General features: G+C 40.1%; 1 protein-coding gene across 5 annotated transcripts in view; it reads right to left on the reverse strand.

The window, feature by feature from the left end:
• Window positions 1-13,815: 13,815 nt before the first annotated feature.
• The window catches only part of LOC140464531 (CREB-binding protein-like), a 204,739-nt gene continuing 192,732 nt past the window's right edge, over window positions 13,816-25,822 (reverse strand). For 2 of the 5 annotated variants that reach the window (XM_072559706.1, XM_072559704.1), the window contains exons 30-31: window positions 18,533-18,814; window positions 13,817-17,808 (exon numbers count right to left, since the gene is read on the reverse strand). In XM_072559706.1, coding sequence (XP_072415807.1) covers window positions 15,619-17,808; window positions 18,533-18,814 — 2,472 coding nt within the window. In that variant the 3' untranslated portion in view covers window positions 13,817-15,618. Of the gene's footprint in view, window positions 17,809-18,532; window positions 18,815-25,822 lie in introns of all 5 variants that reach the window. The other 3 variants (XM_072559709.1, XM_072559705.1, XM_072559707.1) reach the window with 2 other exon arrangements.

The following is a 25,822-nucleotide window of genomic DNA, read 5'->3' on the forward strand; positions in this document are numbered from 1 at the left end:
ACGGTTCCCTCGTTCAATCACTCTCTGTTCTACAGATTCCTCAAAGGGTAATTAGTTCAGTTGAGAGACATAGTTTCGCAAGCGTGCTGGCAGGCAGAGTCCTCTGCACTGCATGGCAGGGTGGGGGGGTTGGTGTGATTGAGGTCCAAGTCCACTGAGCGGTACTGGGGGTTCGAGGTCCTTGAGGTGCGTTTGGGTTGAGGTTAGAGTCCTCTGCACGGTACTGGAGTTCAAGTCCCCTAAGGTGGGCTTGATTGGGGTTCAAGTCCTCTGCACGGTACTGGGGTTCAGGTCTACTGGGTGGGTGGATTTGAGGTTCAAGTCCTCTGCACTGTGCTGAGGTTCAAGCTCTCTGTGTTTAAGCAGGCTTCAAGCTGTGTTTAAGTGAGTTTCAAGCTCTGTGTTTAATTGGGATTTGGGTTATCTGTACTTAAGAGGGATTCGGGTTCTCTGCGTTTAAGAGGGATTCGGGTTCCCTGTGTTTAAATGAGATTCGGGTTCTCTGCATTTAAGTAGGATTCGGGTGCCCTGTGTTTGGTTGGGGTTCGAGCCCCTGTGAGGAGTAAAGTGAGAAAGGGGTTAAAGTCCTCTAGTGGCGAAATTTAAGCCTCTGAGTCTTTGTTCTGGGGGAAGACAGTGGCTTGGATTGCAGCACCATGTGGTCCACTGCGAGGGGTTTCTCTTTTTGTAAGGTTAATTTCAGAGAGAGGATGGGAAAAAAACACTGAGAAATGCTGAAATTAAAGGTGTACTAATACAGAATTTAGTGTGGTTAAATGTGTGACTGTCTTCATACTAATAACCACCTTGGCAAGGAAGGAATGAGTGGAAATGTAAAGATACTTTCAGCAGCTAACATCGTCTCTAGAATTCCTCCATTCACAGGTAAAGCATGCCTTCAGACCACCGCCCGCCCCTCCACAACCTGTTCCAACAGACTCAATCAGCTCCCCAGTCATGAGCATAAAGAGTGAAGTAGTTAACAACAGTGTATGTTTTTTGTCAGTAACCTTCCTACGGACATTAAACCACATGAGCCTTACCTTGTCTTTTGATCATTTAAGGGATATGAAGCTTCACTGATCAAGCTAACATCACAACAGCCAGTTGGCGTGGTTACATTTGACAGCAGAGTGGGAGCTGGAGCAGCAAACAATGCTGCATTCACCTAGCCCTGTTGATGCTGCACTGCACACTCAGATGTGCTGGTATCCTCCATCTGAAGCATCTCTGTAAGGACGGAAGTCTCGTCAGTTTTGTGAAGCATTTAACTGCCCTTACCCAAGGAATCAGGAGTGATGCAAGAACAGAATGAATTTTGTCTTCAGGTTGGACTTTACTGGAGACAACTTTGGAGAATTGGGTCATTTCCACTCAACTTGGAGGGGATGGAGTGGTCATTAAGAACTGTGGATTTACGAACTTTACTGGTGAAATTTTTTTCTACATGGGAGGATTCTTCAAATTCTAATTACTGTAATACACAAGTAATTTGTTTTGTTATAATCATTGTATGTTGTGTGTCAATAACGTTCTTAAATACTGGTTGTCAGAGTCTTAAGAAAGCTGGTAATGCCATCTTGGTGATTTTCATGAAATGACAAAAGGAGGGAATGAGAATGTGTATAAGGTATGAACAGGCAGGGAAAGAATTAAGTTCTGAGATTTGTGAACCAAGAGGTTCAGCTGAGCATGACCCAGATCAGATAAGAGCTTACAGTTAACAATGGAGTGCTGGAGGTGAGGATAATGGGTTAACAAGGTGGAAACGCAATCATTATGTAGAGCCATTTAACAAGATGAGATAGCATTCAGTATGCAACATCAGTTAACAAGGTGAAAAGTATTCATTATGTGAAGCCAGTTATTCATTGTATAACAGCAGATGGCTTAATCGTTACTACTGATACTTGCTGATCCAATTAATATGTATGTTGCCTTATCTGGATGCTCCTCCCTGTGAAATGACTATATGGTTCATTGAGAATCTGCTGTTCAAGTGAAGATCGAGAACTCCTGTCTCTGTGCACATGGGTGATCATTCTCTCTCCCTCCAGGGTCCAGAATAAAGATGAAGGAGGTAAAACTATACTGTGTCTCTGAGCATTTTGCTTTGACTGGGTTGGGGGAGAACAGGACAACAGACCAAATACTGTCCCATCAGTCTACTCTCGATCGGTAAAGTTATGGAAGGTGGTATCAACAGTGCAATCGAGCAGCACCTGCTCAGTGACGCCCAGGTTGGGTTCTGCCAGGGCCACTCAGCTCCTGATCTCATTACAGCCTTGGTTCAAACATGGACAAAAGAGCTGAATTCCAGAGGTGAGGTGAGAGTGACATCAAGGCTACATTTGATCGAGTGTGGCAGCAAGGAGCCTGAGCAAAACTGGAATCAATGGATATCAGGGGCAAACTCTCTGGTGGTTGGAGTCATATCTGACACATTGGAAGATGGTTGTAATTGTTCGAGGTGAGTCCTCTCAGCTGCAGGACATTTCTGCAAGAGTTCATCAGGATAGGATTCTAGGCCCAACCATCTATAGCTGCTTCATCAATAACCTTCCTTCAATCATAAGGTCAGAAGTGGGGATGTTCGCTGATGATTGCACCATGTTCAGCGCCAGTCACGACTTCTCAGACACTGAAGCAATGCATGTTCAAATGCAACAAGATCTAGACAATATCCAGGCATGCGTTGACAAGTGGCAAGTAACAATCGTGCCACACAAATGCCAGTCTATGATCATCGCCAATAAGAGACAATCTTACCACCATCCCTCAACATTCAATGGTGTTACCATCACTGAAACCCCACTAACAACGTCCTAAGGGTTATCATTGACCAGAAACTCAACTGGACTCACCACATAAGCACACTGGCTACAAGAACATGTCAGAAGCTATGAACACTGCTGTGAGTAACTCACCTCCTGACACCCCAAAGCCTGCCCACCATCTACAGGCACATGTCAGCAGTGTGATGGAATTATCTCCATTTGCCTGGATGAGTGCAGCCCCAACAACACTTAAGAAGCTTGACACCATCCAGAACAAAACAGCCCACTTGATTGGCACAGCATCCACTCCCTCCACCACTGATGCTCAGTAGCAGCAATGTGTACTATCTACAAGATGCACTGCAGAAAATCACCAAAGATCCTCAGAAACCACCTTCCAAACCCACGACCACTTCCATCTGCACGGACAAGGGCCATGGAAACACCATGACTTACAAGTTTCCATCCAAGTCACTCATCATGCTGATTTGGAAATATATTGTCGCTCCTTTATGGTTGCTGGGTCAACATCCTGGAATTCCCTCCCTAACAGTCAACGCACAGCAGGTGGACTGCAGTGGTTCAAGAAGGCAGCCCACCACCACCTTCTCAAGTAGTAGAGATGGGCAATAAATGCTGGTCAGCCATCAACATCCCACAAATTGTTACAACATGCTTACAACCCTTCTGCTAGTTAAACCAAACACCTAGAAAAAGCTCACCTTGCCTTGTAATCTAGTAAAGTATGAGTGATGGAGAACTCCCAAATTCCACTATTTAAAAGAAAAAAACATCAATTTATTCTTTAACTCTCAAAGTGAATACCAAAGAACAAGTATTTGCAACTCTCAGCTCCTTTCTCGTAAATATACTGTTCTAATAAAAACACATTAAAATTACATCAACTTAATTTCAAAACCACACAGCAGCTTTCGTCATTGGTGTCTCTCTTCTTTCGGCTGAAGATCTTCCTGGATCATCATCTTTCTTTTACTGCGAATGTTTTTCATACAAAAAAGGTAGCTTTGATAGAGAGTGTTTTTGCATGGCAATCTTTCCTGAAGGCAATTACTACGTTGATTGCAGTTACTCTCTGTCTAACTTTTCCAAATGTCTGCTTCTTTATACCCCAAACATTGGATTGTCTCATTGGTTCAATGTTGGCAAAACAATACATTCAAAATTGATTGGGTTTTAGTATCCAAGGGCATAGTTTCAACTGATTCGTTAAATTCGTTTAGTCTGAACTAGCATTACCCATAAGTCCTCTGACCACTCCATCTGCCTAGACAATTTTTCAAATGAAATAAAGGCTTCGACATCTTTCTCATCAAAATGTGGCAGTGTTTTAACATTTGTATATCTCACTATCTTCGCTCTTCATCGCTATCCTGTTATTTTGACTTTGTTGACTAATTTGCAACTTCTGAAGTTCAAACTCTCCCGTGCTTTCTTTCTTCTCTCTTTGCTTCCCTAAGAACTCACTCTCTCTTTTTCCTCTTTCTCTCCCCTTTTCTTCTCTCATGGCTCTTCTTTCCCTTTCTTTACCTTCTAACTCCATTTTCCTCAATTGTAATTTAGATTTTTCTAACTTATTTGTTTCCCTGACTCTCCTAAATTTTCTTGACAATTTCAACTTTACTTACTTTGATTAGACCCAATTTGAACCTCTTTGCTGATTCTAAAAGTATGGCTTTTTTCTATCATTCTAAACTTTTTTGTCAAATTTAGGAATCATCTTCAAACTCCAGAACCTCTTTAGCCATTTTAAGAGCCATTACTCTCACTTTTAATTTAACCAATGACAAGTAAGTGATATTAAACAATTTGTCACACTTATGTTATATTTAAAGTTGTCAGGACAGTGAAATCACTACAACTGTTCTTCAAACTTCCATTGCTCTGAGGTTTATTTGGAACAAAGTAGTGGAAGTAAATGGCTTGCTGCTGTCTATTGATAGAAACCGGTGTAGTGTTGTAAGCTTTCACCTGTAACCATTGTTTCCACTTTCTTTTCCTCGCCATATCCAAACACACACAGGTGTTGCTATTATTTCAATAACTTCTGCCATTTCAGGGAAAACCCTGGTCTTTTAGGGTCCTACCTTAAGCTTCTATTCTTTGTTTCTTTTGCTCCTTTGCTGGTTGACTATTTTCTTCTGCTCCATTATGTTGGACCTTGGGTCCTTTAACTGCTCATACACTACCACATACTTTCTAGGGGTCTCTGTGAGCCACAAAGCCTTTCCAGGCATTTATTCAAATGATGTTAATCCAGTTGTCTGCTGCACGTTGCTCTCAGTTGCTTTATTGTTAAGACTATCCATCCACCCTCTCCCTGTCTGTTCCATTTTATCAACATTTAGTTAATTTGTTCCAATGTGCTTGAATTCTGGAAATATAATATAGGACATCCTGCTTTACTAGTAGTAATTGGCATACTTTCTTCATGAAATGGTTTTCTTGATCCAAATCTATTTGGAGAGATATTCCTCATCATGACTTCTCTTAGAATTCTTGCTGTTGTCAGGGCTAAGCACTGGGAATGCCTCCATTCTTTGCATCATTAGTTCATTGTTTACTAGACAGGTTTTCCTTCTACTATTAGTTAGGGTACTGTGAAATCAATCTGTAAATTCTTCCAAGGGTGCTTTGATCTAGACTGGTTGGCTAACTTGACTTTATTAGCCTTTTCTGTAATATGTTTTTCTTTTGACAATACTTAGCTATAGCCCAGCATAGCTGAAAAATGTGTTGCTGGAAAAGCGCAGCAGGTCAGGTAGCATCCAAGGAACAGGAGAATCGACGTTTCGGGCATAAGCCCTTCCTCAGGAATCATATAGCCCAGCATATTCTAGGCTACCACCAATAATGGTCCAAAAGCTGCTAAAAAGCATTCCTTCCTGTTGCAAAGAGCCCACAATATAGTTCCAACAAGTTCTACCTGGAATCATAGGGCGACCATTCTACTCTATTTTCTCCAAACACCTCCTGTGTAGGCCCCTTTCCTTTCCCACTCATGTGCTTAGCAGCATGGTGTAAACATGACAATCTCTCCATCAACATCAGCAAAATAAAGGAGCTGGTCATTGATTTCAGGAAGCGGTGTGGAGGTCTGCATCAATGGTGCTGAGATGTAGATGGTTGAGAGTTTCAAGTTCCTGAGAGTGATGATCAGGATGATGAGGAAATTCAGCATGTTGTTATGAAGGTGTAAGTGTATACTGTACTTTTAAGAAAATTGAAAAACAAGCAAGAACTGACAAAGCACAGAGAGTCCTGAACAAAGTAAAAATGTAACACTTGGTCGAAACAAATAGCTGCAGAAAAGTTGGCAGAAAACAAAAACAGATTCAAATTTGGCCAGTTTCAATTATGCCCCAAGATACCGAAATCCACTCAAACTTGAATTTATAGTTTGACATCAAAACCAATGAAATGATCTGATGTTTTGGGGTATCAAACCGGACATGTTGAACAGTTAGGAGGAGAACTGCCAAAGACCAACAAATGTAGACAGCTAGCTGAAGAGCTTTCTGAAAGGTACCTTGGGGAGTTTGTGCAGCAGAACATTGATGCCGACCTGGAGAGAATCTACAGAGGAAAATCTACAAAGAGAATTGGCAAAGCTGGCTGGTTTTGAAATGTGATTTTGTTATTGTAAATCTTAATTGGGATTTAAACAAAATCTGACTAGTATTGTAGAGTAGGAGGTAAAAGATAGATTTAAGAGAAAGGAGTTGTAAATAGTTGTTCGTTTTAATATTTTCTGTTGGACTTAAAGAATGAAGTCGTTAATTTTTACTTTAAATAGTGACTTCTGGGATAGTTCTTTGCCTCTTGAAATTTAACAGTTTACAGCACATGGTGAATCTTTACTATGTTGCTGGTTTAAATTAGCAGAGGAATTTATCCCATGTTGTAACAATGTCAACAAGAACTCTTAAAAACTTTTATAAATGCATCATAGAAAGCAATTTATCTAGATGCATCACAGCTTGGTATGCTAATTGCTCTTTCCAATAGCACAAGAAACTCCAAAGAGTCGTGAACTCAGCCTAGTCAATCACACAAACCAGCCTTCCATCCATCGACTCCATCTATACTTCCCACTGCTTTGGGAAAGCAACCAACATAAGCAAAGATTCCTCCCACTCCAGTTATACTCTCTTCTACCCTCTTCCATCAGGCAGAAGATATAAAAATCTGAATACATGTACAAATAGATTTAAGAATAGCTTCTTCCCAGCTGCTATCAGGCTTTTAAATGGGTCTTTCAAATATTAATTCTGATCTCTCTCTCTGCATCTTCTCTACAGCTGTAACACTATTTTGCACTCTGATGGGTAGCCTGTACGGGTACATTCTGTCTGTAAAGCAAACTTTTCCCTCAATCTCTGTATGTGACAATAAATCAATCTCCACAGAGTCTTTCCTCATGTAATTTTTAACAGTGACCTCTTCTGATCCAATAGCACTTGCAGACCACAACAATGAAATCGTTATTAGGGTTTTCAGGCATTTTTTTTGCCTGATCTGCTCACTGATTACTTTTTTGGATGGTGTCATTCTGTTAAGTTGGTCCTGACTTTTATGACTGCTAGGCAAAAATGAGGACTGCAGATGCTGGAGATCAGAGTCTAGTTTAGTGTGGTGCTGGAAAAGCACAGCAGGCCAGGCAGCATCCGAAGAGCAGGAAAATTGATGTTTCAGGCAAAAGCCCTTCATCAGGAAGGATGACTGCTGCCTTGCCTTGGAGACTCTGTCCTACAAGTGCTTGTGCACTCTCTTCATATTTGATGCGACATCTTCCTGATGTTACATATCTCCTCCTGGCCTTTGTCACCAAGTAATTGTGTACATTTTATTGGGACAGCCTGCATAAATATTTGCTCATTTCTATAACACCACTTTAATGTATGTGAATTCTACTAGTTTGGCTGCCTGAGCAGAGGATTCCCCTTCTTTGCTTCATTATTTTCCAATTCCGTTTTACAATGGATTAACCATCCTAGTGCTTCCCATCTATGTATCCTCCAGATTTCTATAAATGTCACTTCCCTTTCCTCATCTTTACCCAATATCCTGGAATGGGCCTCTCCCTCACCACCTATGGAGGCTGATGTAACCTAGTTACCTTTCCTGGATACTATCTTGATTATCTTCAAGACCTAACCATATAATTACAGCCAATATACTTTCCCTGATCTGGAATCCGATGGGGGCCACAACCTGCTTTTACACCCTTCTTATTCCGGGAATCCTTCAACTTATGGTTCTGCTTCCCCCAATAGCTGCACTTAGTATCTCCTCATCTCTTCTGTTTGCAATCCCTCATACAATACTCAGTCTTACGAGGAGTTAAACACTGGTCAGACGTGATGGTCTTATTTGATACTGTAGAAATGTCCACTGCTGCTTTGGTGGTGCTTGGGGCACAATTTGCTTGTTAAATGTCATTTGCATTTGTCCATTATAAGATGATGCCATAATCATAACTCAGATTCTCACCTAGGATTTTACTTTACAGGTTATGAACTCTTAATAATTTCAGATTTAACAGATTATTCCAGATGGGGAATGTGTGTTCAGGAGGATTAATTTTGTACCTATTCTTCTTTTGATATATTCAATGGAAGTTTCTTCAGGATTTTGGATACCTGATGATTATTGCTCCCCAATTAGCCTGTCTGTTATCCAATGTACCTGATACTGTATTCTTAAAACCATCAGATTTTTATTGGGACAGCAGTATTTGCTGCAGTTTCCCATGATCTGCCTTGGATATTAACCAGACATAATCCATTACTGCTTTTTGCTTGAACGATGGCATGCACATTTTTCATGGATTTCCTTCTTCGGATTGCTTCCAAAACATAGTATTGCCACAATTGAGCTACAGGTTGCCAGAGGTCTTTCATATCACATGCTTTTTAGCCAAGGTGAAAGTCTTCTATATGGTTTTGGTCAGTCAGGTTTTGTCAAGGGCTGTTAGGGACATTGCCCAGACCCTCTTATGCCTGGAGAAAAAGGATGGATAAAGGAACATCGTGAGGGCCCTTGGCTTTAGTGCTTAGCACACGTATTAGTATAAATTAAAGGTAACACTGGCATAATTATTCCTTTCCTTTTTTCTGAATTTTGAACTGTTCTTTCTCTGTCTGGGATCCATGAAGGATCTTAGCTATTTTACCCAGAATCATAGCTACCCAATAAAATTGTGACACCTTAGGCTGCCTACCTAAATCCTGTTGCATCACAACTGGAATCTCAAGTTAGTTACATGCCTTTTTTTGAGGGGGAATGCACTTGTCCTATTTTATCTTATGATAATCCTTATTCCCAGTTGGAATTAAACTTCTGTTTTTTTTAACCCAACTGCTATTCGTTAATCTGCTTGGTTTGCTCCTTGTTTACCCAAGCACCATACTGTCTTTAGTTATTTCACCTGCAGACTTGCTCTTTGGTTCAAATGTTTGAATTGACCTACCAGTTCCCTTGTCCTGAATGCCAACTTTCTTATCCACTAGGTAGTGAACCTACTAAGCCGTTACCTGATATCAGTATGCAAACTGGTATCAATGACTGAGCTTAGATTCCTATCAACTTCACCAACTGTTGGTGAAGAATGACTACCAGAATCTACGTGGCTCAAGCAAGCAAAGATTTCAATTGAAAATATGCAAGACTGAAGCTGATCTTAATTACCCACAAACCTTCTCAAAGTAGGTTTCAGCACACATTTACAATTCTCAAACTCTGATGCTTATGTTATCACAGCCTTGCTTCACGATGGGTTACATCAGGATCGCCAAAGCTTGGTTTGATCCTCTGGCTTTGTTTATTTTGATTCTGTAGCTAAGTGACAAAAAGTGTGCATGTCTATAATTGACACCTTATTCTGAGATACATCTTTCATGGGTTTGTTGAAGGGAGAAAATTGTCAGGAAACCAATTTTGAGTTGCCATATATTTTTTGAACTTGTATCACGGTGGTAACGTGATACAACATAATGGAAACTAATTTCAATCCGAAGTCAGGACTTAGTCTCTGCAAAAATACTACCATTGACAAATGTAATAGCACCAAGTAGTTGATGAAAGTAAGACTTCTCTCTTATGTTGAGAGAACACCTGATTATAGGCCCAGGATTCAGTCAATTCGGATAGAAATGATGCTACAAAACTATTGTTGGCAATGGACAGTGAATGTCTTTATCCACTTGCTACAAGCATTTCTCCCAAGTAATGATCATTCCAAAGGAGTACTGATTCCATCAACTGAAAGATGGCAGCAGCTTGTAATCAGCAGACTCCTTGCCCGTATCTGAAATGGACACAATTTTGAATATTTCCTGTGAAACATTTTGCAATGCTTTATTACAGACACTTTCTGTATGCAAATTGTTACAGATCTATCCTTTCAGTCAAGAAATAGTGCTGCTTTCCTACTAAAAGAGATTCTAACAAATTAATGGACTGGGACTTTTTTTTTGGAAGATGACATGGAGGTTTCCACTTGATAGACCCATACACTCCACCTATATAGACTGTAGAATCTCGACATTCCTTTCCAATAAATAAAGTCTTAGAATGTACTATCCTCAACACAAGGATTAGACAGTACTATGTTTTTCAACTCATATGTGTGAAATTTTGGATTGACTTTTAAAGTTCTGATTGCACACAAATATCCATGAGTCTTCACACACTCCCATGAAGCTGGGACTAGAATTGGAGAATTTTTAGAGATAGAGGGCTTAAAAATACAACAAAATAGAGACACTGGTTAATAATCACACATCTCCCACCAGGCCACAGATATCCACATCTGAACATACAAGAACAGATTGAATTATACATAGAAAGAACATGGAAACATAAAAAGCAGTAGCAGGCTAGTCCGCTCTGTAGGCCTGCTCCACCATTCTAGATCATTGATCTAATCTGTCTGGATCATCAGATAACATTCCGATGTTTTACCTAGATATGATTAAATAGATATCTTAAGAATTCTGTATCTCAGGTGACACATGTACTAGATTATATTTGTTCCTTGATAATGGCGACATCATAAAACTCATTCCCATTTGTTTTGATTAGAGGGCATTAGGTGTCAGCTATGCGTGTGGCACTGAATTGCCACATGTAGGACACACAAGTGCAAAGGATCATTTTGCTTTGGAAAAGGGTAGAGAGTATTAACGTTAGGATTCACAAGACTTTGCAATTGTGCAAGGCAAGGCAGAATGGATGAGAAGGTTTTATTTTAATTAACCTATTGCAGAGGTGGGTTATAGGAATATGTAGATAAACCTCTGTGATGATGTAACTTTAGTCATCATGTGTTTGTGTGTTGTTAAAAAGTTGGACATTGTATAGAATAGAACATATTGGTCTGTAGCTTTACCATCAAGTTCAGTGTAACGATGAACATGGTTTGACAGTTAGAGAGAAATCAGGCCTGAGCTTGTACTAAGTCCCAAAGAACCCATAACACACCACATTTAAACACCTATTATTGTTGCATATTAGTGATTGTGGAATGAGGTGTAGATTGTAGAATCCAGACAGTGTGGATGGGAGTCTTTTGGCCCATCAGGTCTGCACCAGCCCTATGGGGGATTCCTCCCCCCACCCCTCTCCACCACCACCACCCAGTCCCCATGCCCTGCATTTATCATGGCTAGTCTACCTAGCCTGCACATCTCCAGACACTATGGGGCAATTTGGTATGGCTGGTCTACCTGGCCTGCATGTCTTTGTACTGTGCGTGTGCACACGCATGTGTCTGTGTTGGGGGGTGGGGGGGGGGGGCGGCGGTGTTGGGGTACTTGCAGGATGCCCATGCAGGTTCTGTGCAGGCAGTGTGGGGTTCAGCTGAGACCCTGGTGCTGTGGGGCAGCAATGCTGCCTATTGAGCCATTTCACTGCCCAGTTAATCCCCAGCTTTCTTGTCCTTTCCCAAAGTTGTTTGATATCTCTTGTAAAATCCCTTTTCTTTCGTTTGGCATCCATTTTTGTCCTGATTGCCCTTTGTGCAATGCTGCATTTATCTGTACATCACATTCTACAAATGCATAGTCAGCTTCCTGTGGCTCAGTCCTTGTCTCACTCCAGAATTTGATAACCATGGAAGGTGTGCTGATAAGGTGGCCAAAAAAAAACTGAGTTCTAACCAGAAAATGCTATCAACACATGTTGGTGGCAGCCATTAGGAAGAGAGAGAATCCTGGTTAGCAGTGATGGGAATACATAGAAGCCTTTACACATCATTATCTAGACGTGATACTTATTTACACAAGATTTCAATTTCTTGCAGCTTCTGCTATTAAAGCTTTAACAGTCTGCATGCTAGTCACTTCAATTGGCTTGCAGAAAGTGAAACATTATAAGTGAATGACTTTTTAAAAACTTTGTTCGTAAACCCATCCGAATTGTCACTATCGGGTTTGTTGCTCTAACATCACTAACTATAGCTGTGGATCAAAGAATAAAGTCACCATAGTCCCATTGGGTGGCTCTCTCATTAGAGAGAGACGATTTTGGGCAAGTTTCACAGGCTACCACTTCACCACAGCACAGGAAGAAGGAAGCATTGATGAAATCATCGCTTTACAGGTAGTAGGAGAGGCTGGATAGGTTGGGACTTTTTTCACTGGAGTGTAGGAGGTTGAGGAGTGACCTTACAGAAGTTTATAAAATCATGAAGGGCATTGATAAGGTGAACAGCAAAGGTCTTTTCCCTAGGGTTGGGGAGTTCAAAACGGGAGGGCATAAATTTAAAATGAGAGGAGAAAGATTTAAAAGGGGCCCGAGGGGCAACTTTTTCACAGAGGGTGGCTCGTATGTGGAATGAACAACCAAAGGAAGTGGTAGACAGTACAGTTACAACATTTAAAAGACATTTGGACAAGTATATGAAAGGAAAGGTTTAGCAGGATATGGGCCAAATGCAGGCAAATGGGACTAGTTTACCTTGGGAAACTTGGTTTGTATGGACAAGTTGGACCAAATGGTCTGTTTCCATGCTCTTTAACTCTGTGACTCTAGGTTAAATAAAGGTTGCAAAACCCCTCCCTCTTCCAGTTAGCTTTGTCACAGTAACCTCAGGAAGAGTAGCAGTGGTGGAAGTCCCTTTTGGTTCCAAGGACATAGATGTGTTCCAAATATATCTCAACAACATACTTTCAGTGCCAGGCCTTTTTCCATTGCAGTTCTGTCCGACTGCCACGTCCCACATCAGCTTCCTTGTTCCATTTCTCATCAGCAATGCCAAGTTACGCTTTATGTTGAATTCTATATCTTGGCATTGCTACTGTGCTACAAATGTCTACACTGGGTACTCCATTGTTTGTGAAGGTCAGCAAAGATGCTATCTAAAGGGACTAATCGGGAGGTCATTTTATTTGAGATTCTGCTGTGACGAGTGGTTATCCAATCATTCTGAACTTGTGCTAGGTCCCAGGGGTGACAAACGGAAGGTTATTACACAAGGAAAAACTACTTGCTTTAGAAGTCACAGATATCCTTTGAAACCAGTATAAGGTACATATTCCTTAAGCTCAAACAGCCCCTCTTCGTTGTTGGCTCAATGGAAGACAAAAGCTGCTACCTTCGGTTGTCAAGTCTGGAACCTCTCTCATCGGTCTCCTCACATTCACTTAAATTCAGATTCAACACATTCTCTACGATATGCATGAAAATCACTATGTCTACAGCATCGACATATGCTTTGGATACAACAGAACACCAGGTCAGTTCCTGGGGCTTCCTGGTGTCTTGATTTTAAATATATTTCCTCCAAATTAAACAGACATGTGCACTCCTTTCATGTTAATTTTAAAATAAATATTTGCAGCAAACAAGTACACAAATAAAATAAATTAAAAGCAACGTTAAATACTGGCAAGTTGTTTCACTGGGGAATGAAGAATAACGCACATTAAACAGACTCCAATTGTTGCAAACCACTTTTCAAAAACCAAATCTGATACAGAAGTTGAGTGGGTCAACAGAAAGAAGAGGAATAAACAAATACACAATTGCTGTAGCATTTTATACATGTTACAATAATGCAGCTTTTATTTTGATTGATCTTAACTGTAGTTTAAGTAGATCAGATGAATGGATCATCCAACTTTTGTAAAGAAAAAACGTGCAAGGATCCCACAGAAGGCAAATAAAAACTGTCTACCTTCCTATGCGTACACAGTAATATTGATACATAAAATGAAACACAAAGAGGAATACATAAAGCAAAAATAACAAAAGAAAGCCCCAAACACTCCGACCATCTGCTATTTGATATACCCAGTGATAGGGCATGAAGCTTAAACTTTTCACAGTTGAGTATCTCATCGATTTTGTATAGTTCACAAACATATACAGCAATGCCTGCATGCAGGCAGCTCAGATTAACTTTCAGAGAGTCCATGAAAATTTCAACAAATCCATCAATGGCAGCAAATGATTAGCAGTAACCATCCTTCTATATCCTCAGCTGAAGTAACACCACTGGTGAGAGTAGATTGAGGACGCATAGGAATTAAGTTTCTGAAACTTTACACCAGTTAAAAACTGCAGCAACACAATTTAATTTCTTGTTTTCTTAAAAAAGATAGTTTTAAAAATAAAAACACGACGACTTACTGAAAACTGCACAAAGGGAGAGCACAGCAGCAGGGACCATCTCTTCCAAATCACCGTTTATGACTCTGGTCGTCAATCCCCCCTTTCTCCTGGGGATTCTGACTGACAACAGGGAGGGAGGCATTTGTGTATTGGGGAAGAGTAAAGGAAAAGGATTAGTGAAAGGATAATCAGCGGAGGTCAATGGCTTAAAGCAAGTCTCAAAGTCCAGTTTTCAGTAGTTTCTATTCTCAAAAACCTTTTTAAGGATTAAGCTTTTTAGCTTTGGAAAACTGAATTGAAGCTTAACAGGACTCACTAAGACCGTTAACATGGGGATGTTTGATGGTGGTCAGGAGGCAGTGGGGGAGAATTTAAACACATATTCCCTTTTACTTTTCAACACACCTCTTTAAATACTGAAGAAGTACAAACCTGTTTTCTGTTGCACACAGTTTATTTAACAATATGGTATATAAGTAAGAAATGAGTTTTAACCAGTTTATACAGTGATTGAGAGTTTTGTTTCCTTATTTATAGTAATTATATAACTTGCATGATTTACACTATAATTGCTTTCTTCTCATTTCAAGTTTCACAGAGAATAAAGGAGGAAAGGAAAGGATATGTCTTCTATTAAAATCAGCACAATCTATCAGTGATCATCCTAGTTTCACTAAAACCAGTTTATCATGAAACAAAGCAACAATTTCTACATCTGCAAGACAAAGTTTGGCTTTTGCCAGTACGTGTGCAATGGTCTATTCCTATCTATACAAATTTAATACTTGAAACGTCCGCACAGACTTCACTATAGAAAAACCTTCCCAGAACACGTCAGAAAATTATTGGTATACATTATATGTTGCATTTTTCAGGAAATTTTCTTTCCTGGTTTTAAACACAAAAATGCTGAAAGTCTGAAAAATACAAAATAAAAATATGAATAATATAACGAACTTGCTTTTTCTCCATTTAAAAAAATTAGGCAATGAGTCATCAGCAACAAAAGCAAACAGGAAACAAAAAAGGGAAAAAAAAACACGACCAGAATGTGCAACCAGTCTGAACAAAAAATATATTCTTTGTGTTTTAACAGCAATTCATCCCTCAATGACTGAGGAAGTTGCAGTTCCTTCTAGGGATTGATCATCCCCAGACAGCTGAAATTTTCAGTACAAAAAGTCTCAGGAAAAATTGCTCCCAAATGCTACAAGTTTTCTTCCACAAACTTTTCTAGTGTGTCACATGTAATAGTGGAGCTCGATAGGCTGGAGCTATCAGTACCCAGTCCTAAGTCACCAGTGGCGCTATGAATAGCACTAATACCAGGATTAGTCAGTTGTGGAAGCATTGCATTCTGTTCTGGGGTGCTAAAATGTCCCTGATCCATGGGGTTAGCCTGGGGCGCAGCTAGTCCTGGGTGTGGGGAGCCAGTCTGGGGAGAGACATGGTGGGGAGAAGGTTGTGGCTGTATCCTTGGTGATGGGCTGGAATGTGGAGGCTGGGACTGAGGCCGTGGTGAGGGTACCGGCTGTGGAGACCGCACTTGGTTGCTGAGGGAAGTAGCAATCTGTTGGCTCTGAAGGTGAGATGACTGCGGCTGTCCTGAGAGCATGTGTTGCTGGGGGCTCATGGAGTTGGGCTGGCCCGGTGAGCCCATTTGCTGCTTCATCTGTTGCTGTTGCAGAATCCGCTGCTGTAGCGTCTGTTGGATGGTGGGAGTCCCATCGGCTCCCATCCCTGGTTGATTCAGCTGGTTTAACTGTCCCATTTGGGTGATTTGTCCCAGAGGCCCACCTTGCATGGGCATGTGTTGCTGCATTCGTTGCTGTGGCATTGTTTGTGGGTAAGCTGGTCCTTGTGGTTGCTGGAACTGTGTGTGACCTGCTATTCCTCCAGCCATGCCAGTTCCCTGCTGCTGCTGTATGAGCTGGCACCTGATGAACAGCTCCCTGTACTGTGGGCTAATAGTTGCCAAGTTAGGGTTGTGTCCAGGGTTCATCATGTTCATTGTTTGACTCTGGGTATTCATGTTGCCCAAGTTTTGCTGCTGCGGGGATAAGGTAGGCCGCTGAGCAGCTGCCTGCAAAGGATTCAGATTCTGCAGTTGATTCTGCATACCTGCTTGAGTATGCATGCCTGCTTGTTGCATTCTTGGCTGAGGTTGAGGTTGCATTCCAGGTTGTGACTGCATGCCAGGTTGGTTAGCCTGGTACTTAGCTGTTCGTTGCTTTATGAATGCTGCCATAAGTTGTGGGTTGGATTTCAAAATATTAAGCACCTGTTGTTGTTGCTGTGGGGAACTAGGTGATTTCAATGTTCGTAAGAGGTCCTGGAGAGCATTTGGGGAGATGCTGCTACGTGGAGATTGCTGGGCTCCTGGCATTCTCTGCCCTGATGCCTGTGCTGAAGTCATTTGCATGCCACTTCTGGGCACGCCAGTCTGCACAGGCTGTGACTGTGATAGTGTCGTTCCTTGTGGCCACTGTCCAGGTTGCATGCCAGGAATTACCTGACCCATTGGAGGCCGAGTGACTTTCATACCAACAGCTGGCATCTGATTGACAGGCCCAATCTGTTGCCCAATCATGTTTTGCCGTGCTATTCCTAAACCATTATTCATATTTGCCATTTGGTAAAGCTGCTGCTGCTGTTGGGCCTCCAACTCAATCTGCCTAGCCACTTCCAATGCTGCAGCTGGTGGAGGTTGAGCAGGAAGGGCCTGGGGAAGTGGTGATACCTGGCTTGTGGGCTTTCCTTGTGAAACAGTGGTTGGGGTTTGCGTCCTTGGTGGATTGGGGAAGCCACTTGGCAGGGTGTTGGATGGTGGGGTCAGAGGTGGAGGTTGAGGCTGTGGTGTCTGAGGGGTGCCGGGTTGCTGTTGTCCAGTGGGTGTAACAGGCGCGGTTGAGGTAGGAGAAGGCAAACTTTGCTGAGGCACATTTCCGCGCTGCATGGTGGCCATCCTTCTTCGGAGCATCTGCGCTTGCTGCAGCCGGTGTTGCAGCTGCTGCTGACGCAGCTTGTGTTTGATGTTGAGACAGAATGGCACAGGACATTTGTTCTCTTGGCAGTGTTTTGCATGATAACAGCAGAGGGCAATTAACTGCTTACAGACAGGGCAGCCTCCATTAGTCTTGCGTTTGCAGCCCTTGGTGTGCTGGACAACTCGCTTCATTTTCTGGCAGGATGGTAATGAGCAATTGGCATTGCGGCACTGGCAAGCATGAACCAAAGACTGGATGCAACGCTGGATGCTGAGGCGGCGAGATTCTTGTGGACTCTTGGAAAGTGGATCTGGTTGGTTACTGCTCTCATCATCTAATCCTAAGCCCCATTTAACCATTTTGTGCTCATGGCCTTTAATGTTGTGGCAGTTGACACATAGATCATAGTCCTGGAGAAGAGGAGAATAATGAAAAGTGAGAACTACTACATTTTGACAAACATCTGAAAATTTATCAGTAGCTGACAAATAATGCATATCAAGACTTTATTATATGTATATAATGTAAATATATCCATTATCTTCATAATTCAACACATTTATCATTTTGATGTTTAGAATATAAATATTGAAAACAATTACTAACATACATTAGAAAGGAACTGAATGAAAGATCTGTGTTCTTAAAAGCTGCGGTAGGGAGAACATTTCTGGCACTTGTCATACCTTTCTTCCCAAAAGGTGCCTAGTATTACTAGGCTATAAGGTCAAGACACCTTTTAGTGCCTTTATCCAATATGTATTCTCCACATCTGTGATTGTGGGCTGTAAGCATCGGTAGGCTAAATGAACTTATTGGACATTACTGGTAAGCTCCCTCTCATCGCTACCCATTTACTGATACAAATTTACGTGAGATGATGATTTTGCACCCTCATTTCTCAGTGATTCTGCAGGCAAAAGGCAGCGATTCTTGCTGGGTTAACTGAATCAACCCAGTGACTTGTGACCTGAATGTTGCAGCTGTACTTCACCAACCAAAGCTGGCTAACACATACTTCAAATTATCATCCCTTTAAAAAAAACTCTCGAACAAGAAATTAAACATTTTCAAGGATCACTTAATTTAAAATACTTTAAAAACAGAGGAATGGCAGGAGTTAGCAAATCTCACCTCACAGACTGTACAGTGCCATCGTGTTTCTACGTGATGCTTGCATTCGTTGCACGTGTAGACAAATCGGTCCTGGCCTTGATTGTGCAACTCCACCAGCATACACATGGTGGACCACTTCGCACGGCGCAATGATGAAAACTCCAAATGCTTGTCCCTGGCCAGTGTCAGGAATGCGTCACGGCCATCCATCAAATCACAGCTCAGCAAGGCGTCAGGATCCACAACGGAAGGCAATGTGTTCACCACTGGTCCAGCATGGAAGTGGATCACAAAAAATACCTGTAACAAATTGTGCTATTAGAATGGAACAAGGAAGACTGGGAGAAGTGATGCATTTCTTGCTCAATAGCGTTAATCTAAAGAATAAATTTAGCTAAACCAAAAATAGGTAAGTTTGTTCACAACTATTTCACAGAAATGGAACCATGCCACACCCTAATATCCCACCTCAGACACTCCAATATATAATCACATTCCATTTACAATTATAATATGAGGATAAAGGGAATTTCTGTAACTGTCTTCTTGGATCTGATCACAAACTTCTACAGACAAAACATCTTATACCTTGATGATTACTACAGGTCTTGATTCACAAGGACTAAGTGGGGTCGTGGGTTTTAGATGGTTGTCTTATTATGGGTATCTGTCTGGAGCTGGCAGGGATGATGAGTTCATACAATATACTTCATCCTAAATAACAGAGAAAGAGGCACCACTGAAATCCTCACAGCAAAACACCAACTTAACCAGTCAAAAGGGGATAACATACCTGAAATGGTCAAAGCTAGGAAAAAAAAGTTCCATGCTCTAGTTGACCTTAGCATTACCAGGTTAGCCAAAACAGTCTGAATAACAAGTGATCCACCATCTAACTTCTAAGTTAGGTTTTAAACTCAGCCTTGAAAGAGTAACTGAAAAGTAACACTCCTTTTTGATTATGTCCCCTCTCTTCCTCCCCATTTCAAATCAGGGAGTGGAAATGCTGCAACTTACAAAGCTCTTCAGACTACTGATACAGGAACAAGTGAGATCCCAGGGTGAAATGTGGCTCAACAGACTGTATTTTGTTTTGTTCTTAATTTAATGGGGAACTCCATCACTGAAACACAATGCTGCAGATTTGAGTGCTAAAAAATACACTCATGCCAAAAAATGCTAAATTTCACATTTTGTCTAAGGCATGGGAAAATCCCAAATTTCCTTTGCACTCACTTCTCTTAATGCTACTTGCCTTTTCCTACATGTGGCCTTGATAAGTCACTTTTACTTTGGCAAATTCACTTTTAGCCAGATTTATAATCAGATTGGCTTTTTGTAAACAGTCAAATAGTTCTGTCAAGTGGTGTGAATGTTGTTCTCAGATTTGGTTAAATACAACCAAATTGTTGCTGCAATCCATACAACTTTTTATCGGTTACTTATAACACTGAATAGTACAGCATGGAACATGACACCAAATTAAACTAATCCCTTCTGCCTGCCCTTGGTCCATATCCCTCTATTCCTTGCATATTCATGTGCTTATCCAAAAGTCCTTTAAATGCCCCTATCATATCTACCTCAACAACATGTTCCAAACTCCTACTACATGTGTAAAAAAACTTGCCCCCCGCATCTCCTTTGAACATTCCCCCTTCACCTTAAATGCACACCCCCTAGTATTCAGACATGTTCAAAGGTCACTTGTCTATTTTACATTCAACAGCATGTCTTTACATCGAAGAGATTCATTCAAAGTTACAAAAGCCCTTACTTATTCACTCTACCAGCCAATGAAACTTGCCAAAATACTTTTATTGTGCTTGTCCAATTCGTTCAACGCAGCTTTCCAATCTTGGAATAGGGTTGGAGTCCACTTTTATTATCACGATGACACTGGATTAAACTATATAGAGTTTCTGTGATCAAACTAGTTTTGGCACCATCATGATTGTAAGCTTTACCCATAACATTATTCAATTATGCCATTGCCCATCATAAACTGATTCTCTTCCCTGACGACCTAACCTATCTGGATTGAGTCTGTCAGAATGTTGTGATACACAGACACTCCACCCCATCATTAACAATATGAACAGCCAAAACTGTTTCTCCTGGATTATTCATACAAGTGGATTTATTATTTTCCTTCATAAGTCATTACAATAGGTTCCTGGTAGATAAAACACAGTGCCATCTAACCTTTTAAGCACATCTATTATCCAATCCAATTGAAAGCTTAACTTTTGAATTTTTAACTTCAGATTCACTATCCAATTAGCCTGATGTTTCTATTTCACTTTCTTCTACTTTCATCATTCCTTTAACTACTGTCAACAATCATGATATCTAATATGCTAACTTGATATGACTACTGATTTTTTTTCTTGTCTGGAGGATTTACTACATAATTCATATCGTAAGAGTTGCTTTTTGATTCGATACGCAGCATTCCTATTTATCTGAGATCCACGTACAGCAGCAGCAGCTTCCAGAACCAAAGTCAATGCTGAACAGCATGCTGTTGCCTATTGCTCTCACTGAACCTTGCAGTGGGCGTGTATACAAACACACAACTTAGAGTTGTTGATACGGTCAAATGAATCTTGCGTTGAATGGTTCCTCAGAGATGGATAACAACACTAACTTCATTTCAAGCAATAACATTTTGAACTTGAAAACTTGAAGCACAGACTGCAAGTTTAATCTGAGCTATGGCTTATCAAATTTTCTTTACTAGTTTAAGTGGTCCTCTCATCTCATGTCTATATATTAGTTCAAAAGAACTAAACCCTGTGAACTCATTTGGAGTGCCCCTAAATGGGCAACAATGACAAAGGAATGCCCTTGTCCTCATCATTAGGACATCATTGGCAATAAACTCTGAGCATGGTCTTCAAAATCTGATGCCATATTTCCAATGGACCTTGAAACTAAGAGAGATAGAAAGACGTAAATTGTTTTATTCCCAAACTAGTCACCATTTCTTTGAATATTTGCAGCATAAAATTTGAACCTTGATCTAATTGTATTTCTTTGGGTAATCCACATCTTGTAAATAATTGAACTAACTTTTCAGCTACTTTTTTTGCAGTAATTTTTCCTAAGGGTACTGTTTCTGTAAATTGTGTGGATACTACCATTCCTATCTTAAGGTAGGGGTCCTACACTGTCTATCAAGACTTAACTAAACTAATTTTCAAAAGCTGGTACTGGACTTAAAGGCGCAGGTTTAATTAATTAGGGTTTCCCACATATGGTATATCCAGCAAAGTTGGACCACATCTTTATGTAATCCTGGACAATAAAAATATTTTACCATTTTAACTTGTGTTTTCCAAATATATAAATGACCAACCATTAGAATCTTGGGAGCTACTTGAAGATTTCATGGTAACCCGATAGAGCTATCACCTGATAGATCACTGACCATTCCTTATCAGTTAGTATTTGAGATGGCTTCAAATTTTCTCATTATTACCTAGCTTTTCAAATAATAATACTCAAGCATAGTTTCTGATTTAATGTGAGTTGGCTCTTACTAACAATTCTTTCAATTCATATTAAAGATGGGATAAACATATCCACCTTATTCTCTTTACTTGCATCCTTTTTAATTATATTTTCAAAAATGTATGCAAATACTGAATCACCAAATCATCTCCCTGTTTCATAGGTTCATTTCTTTCTTGTCTAAATCTATTAGCCTGAAATCCAGTCACAATGCAGTCAGGTAACAACCCAACGTGTTCCTCCTGAAATATTTCAGCTTCTTTTACCTTCAATCATTAGTAAGGCCAATATCCTTAAATTTGTCCAATAATTTCCCAAAGTAAAAACAAATTCCTTCTACAGGAATTAATCACACTATTCCCACTACAAATTCTCCAGTTATAAAGTCATATTAGTTTACTTTCCTAATTTGAAGCATAGGAAGATACACTTCTTTTGATACAATACTCAGAAACACAAATGGTCTGTTTCTTCTTCTCAATTTTTAAATTAGAATTCTCACGACTGTCCTGCGCCATCACTCTCTTCTTAGTACATTCCAAAGAAATGTGTTCTCTTTGTACCACTGCTACAGTTTTAATTTAAACCTCTTTTCCTGATGCCCCCCTTTTTTGGAGATTCCTTAGATATTTGTACTACTGCAACTGGTCTCTCATTTTAATGCCTTGGAATTGGCTTTGGGATGTCCATTCACATTACAAGTGAAGCAAGTTAATATCTTTATATCACTTTTTTGGTTTTAACCTTTGTCCTTTATTACTTTGTGGTATATTTCTGTCTATTCTTTAAAACTCTCTCTTGCATTCCTAGATTTTCTATACCTCCAAATTTCACTGAGGATTTTAATATAACCATCTTTCCACCTATTACATATCTGAGAGAGATATCATGGGTATCTGTCAGAACTGCTGATTCTTGGTCTTTAATATTTGATGCACATCTAAATAAGTTTTAAGTTTACAGGAATGCTAATTCTGAATTCTTTCATAATCACAATTCTCCTTACATTCTCAATTTTTTTTCTCCAGCTTTAGTGATCTTAAACCTTGACCCCAGACATTTGTTTTTGTTTGCCAGTTCTGCAAAAGGTCCAATTAGGTTTCTTTCTTGTAGCTTCAATTGATAAGTTACTGGGAAGTGTTTGTAAGCATCGAGTATTGCCTTTTTGACAGTTTCATACTCTGCAGATGGCATTTCTGACAAAATGGTTTTCACAGTCATTGTTGTATCTGTCAAAACACTATCATTAAGGACCAAATATCTTTTTGCCATTCGATCTGTTTAGTTGCCTTCTTTTGACTCCGTCCACAGAAAACTTAGGCATTTAGTGCAGGTTTTTAGTGAAATCAAATTCCTCCTCGGAATCAGAATTATCCTCAGACTTACTGCCTCCCCCTCCTTCCTTTACTCGAAGCTTTCCTTTGGCCAACTCATATTCTCTATGATCCCTACCTCACTGGAGTTCAAATTTTCTTAATTTACCTCTCTTTGCTTTTCTTTCTCCTCCTCCCTTCCATTTTAAGTTTTCTTAATTCTATTGCCCATTTCCATTATCTTCTGATTTTCTTTGTCCTCTAAAGTTTTTTTAATTTCTAACTGTATCTAAACTAATTCCAGTTGTGATGCCTCAATTTCAGGTTTACCTTCTTCCAATTTTAAATGTCATATAATCGTACAAAGCAACTCATCCTTATGTGATCCTGCTTTTAAACAGAGAACAAAGAACAGCACAGCACAGCACAGCACAGCACAGCACAGAAACAGGGCCTTTGGCCCACCAAGACTGCACTGATACATAATATCTTTCTAAACTAAAAACCTTTTGTGTCTATGCGGTTTGTATCCCTTTACCTCCTATTCATTTATCTATCAAAGGTGCCTCTTAAACATTGCAATTGTATCCACCTCTACCACTTTCTCTGGCAGTGCATTCTGGGTTAAAAAAAACCCTGCCTTTCACATCTTTAGAAACTCACCCCCTTTAACTGTAAACCTACATCCCCTGGTAACTGACATTTCTACGTGGGGAAAATGACTCTTTTACTTCTAAGTTTTCTACTAACTGTCTCAGTTTAGCTTTAATCAACTATTTCAGATAACCCACAATTAGATTTTCCACTTCCAGAAAGCCCTTTGCAATATTCAAAGCCATCTTCAAAATTTGTGCAGTAAACGTCACTTCAATGCATCTATTTTGTGTCTAGAACCACCACATAATACTTATTTTAACAAAGGAACAGAAATCGCTCTCAAATCCTGTGAACCCAAATTCTGCAAGAGCCCCACTTATGATGTTATTATTATTGGACAAGCTAGACCTCAGACTAAAATCTAATTGACACACTATCATATTAAAAACACTCAATGCTGTAGAGTAGGTTTTAACAATAAAACAAAAATCTATTATGCTAAAAATGTAGAATAGAATAAACCAAGCTTTTTATATATAATAATTTGTAAGATTTTAAAATAGTCCCATTTGTCCAAAAATTACCACTTTATTTTATTTATTTTTTATTTAGATTCCCTACAGCATGCAAACAGGCCATTTGGCCCAACCACTCCACACTGAACCTCCGAAGAGTATCCCATCCAGATCCATTCCCCTACATTTACCCCTGATTAATGAACCTAGCACTATGGGCAATTTATTATGGCCAATTCACCTGACCTTCCCATCTTTTTGATTGTGGGAGGAAACCTACGCAGATACAGAGATACATGCAAACTCCACATAGACAGCGGCTTGAGGTGGGAATTGAATCTGGGTCCCTGGCGCTGTGAGGTAGCAGTGCTAACCACGGAGCCACTGTGCTGCCCCAACAGTGCACAAACATGAGATCATTCCTTTCTCTATCAGATCCATAAGTTTGACTTACATTTCTTTCAATTCCTGGTCTTGAAAGTGGAACAACCTTTTTCTTGATTAGTTACATAATTGAGGTGAGACTTTCTAAACTCTGAATAACTCCTTCAGGGTTCTAACCGAACACTTCTGGTCTGAAGCTTTCAACTTACATTAAGATAACCTATTTACAACCTAAGTGAATTATTTTCTCCAGGAGTAAAGGCTCATACATTTAACTTCAACCAGAACTTCTGCAAATAACTTTGCAAGTTATGATATTTTCCAGCCTTGAAGCAAATAAAAATCAATTCCTGATTCTTCTAATCTGAAAGCAAGCAAATGTATGCAATGTTTGCTTTGTCCAACCATAAAACTCTCAATTCCCAATATCACTCCATGAACTCTCTTTCTCATGTTTTTTTAAAAAATCAGGGCTCTAGAAATACTGACAGGTCAAACATTAATAGAAAGTGAGGACTGCAGATGTTGGAGATCAGAGTCGAGAGTGTAGTGGTGGAAAAGCACAGCAGGTCAGGCAGCATCTGAGGAGCAGGAGAACTGACGTTTTGAGCATAAGCCCGAAAATGTCCATCCTCCTGCTTGTCGGATAGTGACTGACCTCCAGGTCAAATATTAAACCATCCTCACACAGACACACAAAAATTCACATATCATTAGCTAAAAATCCAAACTCCCAATGTTCTAAAACTTTAGTACCCAGCAATGTTGCTGGTTAAGTTCAGGAGACAGCAAAACAGAATCAATATAACATGTATAAAAGTTTAACTGATATCTCAAGGTATAATATGATTGAATTGGATTATTCGGAAATCTGAAATGTTAGCCTTCATTCTTTAACTTCCACCTTATTAATTTTTTCCTAGCCTCTCAAGTGAATGCTGATGCTTCCCAGCGTGCAGGCTATGTTCTGTATATTTATTGAG

This window comes from Chiloscyllium punctatum, chromosome 40 (assembly GCF_047496795.1).
Source record: "Chiloscyllium punctatum isolate Juve2018m chromosome 40, sChiPun1.3, whole genome shotgun sequence".
NCBI classification, from domain to species: domain Eukaryota; kingdom Metazoa; phylum Chordata; class Chondrichthyes; order Orectolobiformes; family Hemiscylliidae; genus Chiloscyllium; species Chiloscyllium punctatum.